Below are 7,500 nucleotides of genomic sequence, written 5' to 3'. Positions count from 1 at the left end.
CTTAAGAGTGGCTAGTATTAGCAAAGATGGTGATAAATGAAGAAAGTTCATTCAGGCCTTTTACCATTGAAAGCAATTGTCAGTGTACTAACTGTGTGTGTCTCAGATAGACACCAATCCAATAGCAGCTGGGTCTGGTCTACTCAGAGTAGTTCATTAACTTTTATTGAACCAGAAAAAAACTGCGAGAGGGGTGTCTCACTTCCTCTTCCATCTCTGGTATTAGCATGTAGCTATTAGTTAATGCCCTGCTTTAAGAGTGGCTAACGTTAGCATATAGCTAATTAGCGCAATACATAAGATTGGCAAGCATGGCAGCTAAAATTGCACTACCATAACCATAGAATACAGAGGTTCAGAATCACTGTTTGAACCGACGTTAAACAAATAGGAAAAGTGTTGGAGTGTACATTTATCAAGGAAACCAAACAAAGGTAAACTCCTGAAACACAGAGGCGTGAGAGTTGTTGACTTACGAGTCCACGTGGTTCTCAAAGGAAAGGATGACAGGGAAAGGGGAGGTCTTGAAGGCACACCCTGCTATGGCCTCAATCACTTCCTATAGACACATAGAGAAGACAGACAGGGTGTCAGCACTGGTCAATGACCAATGGGATCAAATATCAATTAATGTGATCGCTGATAACATTTTATTTTATTTGTTGACAGATGTAAAATGGCTGGTGGTCAGGCTATCGCAAAATATCTATTATGAATATTTGAAGTACAAGATTGGTATAGTGATGTGGAGAGCTGCTGGTGTAGAGCTTGTTGCCTCATTGAACATCTGATAGGGATGTTTAGTAGTGTAAGACCAAGTGGTTAAGTGAATTTTACAACCATTTATATCGATGCGAGAGGGTAAATACACTTAATAGCTTACCCTCTATCTCTCTCACACACACTTCCCCTTCTCTCTGTCTATCTTCCACTCATTCCCTCTCTCTCATTCCCTCTCTCTCATTCCCTCTCTTTCTCTCTCTCATTCCCTCTCTCTATCAGTCCCCTTACACATTTCTATTTCACTCTCAATCAAAGTCTCCTTCTCTTGATCTTAGGCTGCGTTTACACAGGCAGCTCAATTCTGATATTTTTTCCACTAATTGTTTTTTGGACCAATTACATCAGATATTTTCAGAGCTGATCTGATTGGTAAAAAGACCAATTAGTAAAAAAGAATATGTGAATTTGTAAACTCAGCCATAGTACTATCACTAAAGACTAAATTCCCTCTATCAATCAATCTCTTCTCCGTCTAGCTCTCTTCTTTCCTCCTCTCCTCTCCTCTCCCTCTCTCCTATTGCTCTCTACAATACTAAATACCGTGCAACTCTTTCTCTCCATCTCCCTGTTTCTCAAACCATATTTAGCTCTTTCCCTCCCTCTCCCCTCTTTCCTTTTCTCTCTCCCTCCCTTCCTCTCCCCTCTTTCTCAACTCTCTCTCCCTCCCTCCCTCTCCCCTCTTTCTTTCCCTCCCTCCCTCCCTCCCTCCCTCCCTCCCTCCCTCCCTCCCTCCCTTCCTCTCCCCTCTTTCCTTCTTTCTCTCTCTCTCTCCCTCCCTCTCCCCTCTTCTCTTCTCTTCTCTCCCTCCCTCTCCCCTTCTCTCTCTCCCTCCCTCCCTCTCCCCTCTTTTCTTCTCTCTTTCCCCCTTCTCCCTATTTTCTCCCTCCTCCTCCATGCCCATTGTCTCGCTTCCACTCACCCTTTCTCCATCCCTCTCCATCTCCCTCTCCCTCCATCTCTCTCTGGTTCCAGACAGTTTACCTTGAAGGCGATTTCAGTTGTCATGGTGAATCCGTGTGTGATGACAGGTTCTTCTTCGGTGGTGCGTCCCTTCCAGCAGTCCAGCTCGATACAGCGACAACCTGACAGGAGGACCTGCCGGTACATCTCTACTGACGAGTTACCTGCCAGCTGGCCCGCTACACACACACACACACACACAAAACACTTAACAGATTATTCTTTTAAAGACAGTAACCACATTATTTAACTAATTTATTCCCTTCCTACTGGGTGTCAAGACGAGACATTCCCACACATCTCACGCTCTCATTAGGCACATTAGTCATTAGAGTTACGAGCAGCACTACATTCCACAGAGCAGAGCACTTTCTCCATTAACAAAGCAGTTCTCTCTACATCAGCTTCGTATTACCACCGCATATTACCAGACACACTCACATCTGTGTCTGTGAATGTATGTGGGTATGTGTGTGTGTGTCACTTCAGAAGGCACCCCTGAGCTCCTCTATTTATGCAATCTCATCTCTTCCTTAGGAGCGTGAAGGGACACACACACACACACACACACACACAACGACATGCTGGGGACAACAGCATCTTAAGACGCCTCTTACTCCATTACAGGAAAGTTAACTTCTAAATGAGTTTCTGCCTTCAGCACAGTTCTGATTAGAAGCAGATTACAGACGGATCAATGTAAAGAAATAATAATACCCTGGCCATAAAGTAATCAGTTATGACTTGTTAGAAATATTATTGTCTCCCTCTGCCAAGGGACAGAAATATCCCTTTAAAGCTGACAGTCTGCACCTTAACCTCATAGTCATTGTATCATTTTAAATCTACGGTGCTGGAGTACAGAGCCAAAACAACAACAAATGTGTCCATGTCCCAATACTTTTGGAGCTCACTGTATTTCCAGGGTGTTTGAGTGGTGCACTTAAATCTCGCTGGATTGATTGCTCTCATTCTATTCCTGTGGTACTCTTTCATACTCTTACTTGGGCCTGTCATTTTTTCCTGTTAAAGTCACGGTGTCGGGAGTGTTTTTGTATTGCTGTCAAACACACCCCGACAATGACTGAAATTGGCTCAATAGAATACATTGTCTATAAGACCACTACACATTCGTTTGGGATTTAACACATCATCTGAACACTTACATCACAAGAAAGAGAAGAAAGATAACTTTATTTTAAAGGATGTTTGTTTTTTGTTGAATTGGAAAAAATTAAGATTTGATACAGTTTAAATGTTTACAAATTAAATGCGTTGAAATGAAAGCAACTTCCAAAAATGAAAACTCAAGTTATAGTTAACAGTATTATGTCTGATCTCTGAAACAATGTAAAGTATGTTTAGATAGGTGTAATCTATGCCAAACATGTTGATTGTTATCCAAGGGTATCCTGCTATTGCCACTCTTGTTAAATTATGCAAGAGAACATGACAACAGTAATTAATGAGGCAGACTAGACAGAACAGGTGAGTGCAGGTAGGGTAGACAGAACAGGTGAGTGCAGGTAGGGTAGACAGAACAGGTGAGTGCAGGTAGGGTAGACAGAACAGGTGAGTGCAGGTAGGGTAGACAGAACAGGTGAATACAGGTAGGGTAGACAGAACAGGTGAGTGCAGGTAGGGTAGACAGAACAGGTGAATACAGGTAGGGTAGACAGAACAGGTGAATACAGGTAGGGTAGACAGAACAGGTGAATACAGGTAGGGTTGACAGAACAGGTGAGTGCAGGTAGGGAGGACAGAACAGGTGAATACAGGTAGGGTAGACAGAACCGGTGAATACAGGTAGGGTGGACAGAACAGGTGAGTGCAGGTAGGGTAGACAGAACAGGTGAGTGCAGGTAGGGTAGACAGAACAGGTGTGTGCAGGTAGGGTTGACAGAACAGGTGAATACAGGTAGGGTAGACAGAACAGGTGAGTGCAGGTAGGGTGGACAGAACAGGTGAGTGCAGGTAGGGTAGACAGAACAGGTGAGTGCAGGTAGGGTAAACAGAATAGGTGAGTGCAGGTAGGGTAGACAGAACAGGTGAGTACAGGTAGGGTAGACAGAACAAGTGAGTGCAGGTAGGGTAGACAGAACAGGTGAGTGCAGGTAGGGTAAACAGAACAGGTGAATACAGGTAGGGTAGACAGAACAGGTGAGTGTAGGTAGGGTAGACAGAACAGGTGAATACAGGTAGGGTAGACAGAACAGGTGAGTACAGGTAGGGTAACAGAACAGGTGAATACAGGTAGGGTAGACAGAACAGGTGAGTGCAGGTAGGGTAGACAGAACAGGTGAGTGCAGGTAGGGTAGACAGAACAGGTGAATACAGATAGGGTAGACAGAACAGGTGAGTACAGGTAGGGTAACAGAACAGGTGAATACAGGTAGGGTAGACAGAACAGGTGAGTGCAGGTAGGGTAGACAGAACAGGTGAGTGCAGGTAGGGTGGACAGAACAGGTGAGTGCAGGTAGGGTAAACAGAACAGGTGAGTGCAGGTAGGGTAGACAGAACAGGTGAGTGCAGGTAGGGTGAACAGAACAGGTGAGAACAGGTAGGGTAGACAGAACAGGTGAGTGTAGGTAGGGTAGACAGAACAGGTGAATACAGGTAGGGTAAACAGAACAGGTGAGTGCAGGTAGGGTAGACAGTACAGGTGAGTGCAGGTAGGATGGACAGAACAGGTGAGTGCAGGTAGGGTAGACAGAACAGGTGAGTGCAGGTAGGGTAGACAGAACAGGTGAGTACAGGTAGGGTAGACAGAACAGGTGAATACAGATAGGGTAGACAGAACAGGTGAGTGCAGGTAGGGTAAACAGAACAGGGGAGTACAGGTAGGGTAGACAGAACAGGTGAGTGCAGGTAGGGTAGACCGAACAGGTGAGTACAGGTAGGGTAGACAGAACAGGTGAATACAGGTAGGGTAGACAGAACAGGTGAGTGCAGGTAGGGTAGACCGAACAGGTGAGTACAGGTAGGGTAGACAGAACAGGTGAATACAGGTAGGGTAGACAGAACAGGTGAGTACAGGTAGGGTAGACAGAACAGGTGAGTACAGGTAGGGTAACAGAACAGGTGAATACAGGTAGGGTAGACAGAACAGGTGAATACAGGTAGGGTAGACAGAACAGGTGAGTGCAGGTAGGGTAGACCGAACAGGTGAGTACAGGTAGGGTAGACAGAACAGGTGAGTACAGGTAGGGTAGACAGAACAGGTGAGTGCAGGTAGGGTGGACAGAACAGGGGAGTACAGGTAGGGTTGACAGAACAGGTGAGTGCAGGTAGGGTAGACAGAACAGGTGAGTGCAGGTAGGGTAAACAGAACAGGTGAGTACAGGTAGGGTAGACAGAACAGGTGAATACAGGTAGGGTAGACAGAACAGGTGAGTGCAGGTAGGGTAGACAGAACAGGGGAGTACAGGTAGGGTAAATAGAACAGGTGAGTGCAGGTAGGGTAGACAGAACAGGTGTGTGCAGGTAGGGTAGACAGAACAGGTGAGTGCAGGTAGGGTGGACAGAACAGGTGTGTGCAGGTAGGGTAGACAGAACAGGGGAGTACAGGTACGGTAACAGAACAGGTGAATACAGGTAGGGTAGACAGAACAGGTGTGTGCAGGTAGGGTAGACAGAACAGGTGAGTGCAGGTAGGGTAAATAGAACAGGTGAGTGCAGGTAGGGTAGACAGAACAGGGGAGTACAGGTAGGGTAGACAGAACAGGTGAGTGCAGGTAGGGTAGACAGAACAGGTGAGTGCAGGTAGGGTTGACAGAACAGGTGAGTGCAGGTAGGGTAGACAGAACAGGTGAGTGCAGGTAGGGTTGACAGAACAGGTGAGTGCAGGTAGGGTAGACAGAACAGGTGAGTACAGGTAGGGTTGACAGAACAGGGGAGTACAGGTAGGGTAGACAGAACAGGTGAGTGCAGGTAGGGTAGACCGAACAGGTGAGTACAGGTAGGGTAGACAGAACAGGTGAATACAGGTAGGGTAGACAGAACAGGTGAGTGCAGGTAGGGTAGACAGAACAGGGGAGTACAGGTAGGGTTGACAGAACAGGTGAGTGCAGGTAGGGTCGACCGAACAGGTGAGTACAGGTAGGGTAGACAGAACAAGTGTTTGTTGTTGCAGCCCTGTACCACCCCTTTATGTAAATGTAGTCATATATGCAAATAGACCCTGTGTATTTAAGAAAATGAGGCACATATCATTTTCATTATTTTAACACAAAATATAAAATAAATACCTGATACAATTAGAAAATGTATATATGACTGCATTCTAAAAAATAAAAAAAATGGGACATTTTACAATAAATGTAATACCTGAATTCCCACCAAAATCCCTGAACTCTTTTTTTTACAAGTTTGGAGTATCTTCATCCATTGTCCAAGTGTTGCATTTATAAGAATTGTTTTTAAAACTGTTTAAGAATTTTGATGACCATTGCTATTTTCATTATTTGACGTTAGCCTATTACAGAAATGTAATATTCCTCTTTTGGGATAAATTTGATTCACTTGAGAGATTTTCAAACACACTCCCTCTCCCTGGAATAGATTTCAATAGATTAATAATAATATCATCTAGTGTAGCTAGAATGGCCTTTGTAGTTTTGGCTCCTATTCTTAATGCTGCCATAGGCAACAGAAATTTTGAGGGTGCTGTTTGGATAAGTACCTGAGGTGCACAGGACAAAAAGGAACGCCACTGGATGAATTTGATTCACTTTGAAAGGGTCAAACAACCATATATGATCATGTGTTACTTATTAGTTATCACAGTACTAAAAATAAAGACATTTAAGAATAGGCGCCTACCTGTGAGGTATGTGTTGTGGGAGGAGTTGATGAAGTAATGAGGCAGTGGTAGGGTCATGTCTTCACTCTGGTCCAGCTTCTCTGGGGGGATGATGCTGTTCTCTTCACTAATCAGGTACTTGGCAAAGCCGTCCACCGAGATCTGACCTGTGGGAACACACACAAACACACAACATGTTACAGAAGGTAGCTGGTTGGACTGTAGTAGGGCTGTCCCCAACTCAAAAAAATCTTGGGCAACCAAAAGTTGTCTGTTTTAAACGTTTATTTTTCCATATATAGACAAATTGTGTTTTAATAAAGTCAACAATATGTATTGAGCTTGTCTGATGCTTTAAGTTTACGGTTTTATGAAATAAACAAATGCCTCAAGAGGGCGCCAGAGATCTAGATAACCAGAAGAAAAAAACCTGACCCAACTATTCTCCTCCCGCTCCTGTTGGCTTCCGCAGATTCTGCCATTTCTCTCCTGAAGTTGCCGGTAATAGGCTACATGAGGAGTCAGCAACTTTTCTCCTATGGAATGCCAATTTATCTTACCATTTCTACCGATCTGTGTGCCAGTTATGGTTTTCACATACACATTGTCGTGAAACAGTTTCATTTAATTTATAATAAGGTCTTCGTATCTCAAAATCATTGTCATGTGGTTAATCAAAATTCTATCCAAATCTAAATGAAAATGATACAAACCTAAAAAGTAACTTTTATTGCCATTGTCAACTATGTTAAAACAGCCTACATGAAGCCAATAAATAAAAACATTGCAGCCTGCAGGTAGAAAATATCCTGATGAAAATAAATATCCTATGAATCAATTGGCTACACATGGCCTGTCTGCAACGAATTTGAAACATTGTATCAACTATTAACTTGGTTACAGCAGAAGCTTTTGCTAGCGAACTTGCAACATTGTATAAAATATTCTGGGCCCTC

General features: G+C 44.0%; 1 protein-coding gene across 3 annotated transcripts in view; it reads right to left on the bottom strand.

Moving 5' to 3' along the window:
* Nucleotides 1–7,500, bottom strand: part of LOC106608062 (1-phosphatidylinositol 4,5-bisphosphate phosphodiesterase beta-1) — a 275,600-nt gene that overhangs the window by 61,224 nt on the left and 206,876 nt on the right. For all 3 annotated transcript variants that reach the window (XM_045720989.2, XM_045720987.2, XM_045720988.2), the window contains exons 10-12: nucleotides 6,565–6,711; nucleotides 1,765–1,922; nucleotides 477–559 (exon numbers count right to left, since the gene is read on the bottom strand). In XM_045720989.2, coding sequence (XP_045576945.2) covers nucleotides 477–559; nucleotides 1,765–1,922; nucleotides 6,565–6,711 — 388 coding nt within the window. The remainder of the gene's footprint in view (nucleotides 1–476; nucleotides 560–1,764; nucleotides 1,923–6,564; nucleotides 6,712–7,500) is intronic.

The sequence above is a fragment of the Salmo salar genome, chromosome 06 (assembly GCF_965601325.2).
Source record: "Salmo salar chromosome 06, fSalSal1, whole genome shotgun sequence".
NCBI lineage: Eukaryota > Metazoa > Chordata > Actinopteri > Salmoniformes > Salmonidae > Salmo > Salmo salar.
The sequence above is the reverse complement of the archived record's forward strand: the minus strand, read 5'-3'. Positions and strand labels throughout refer to the sequence as shown.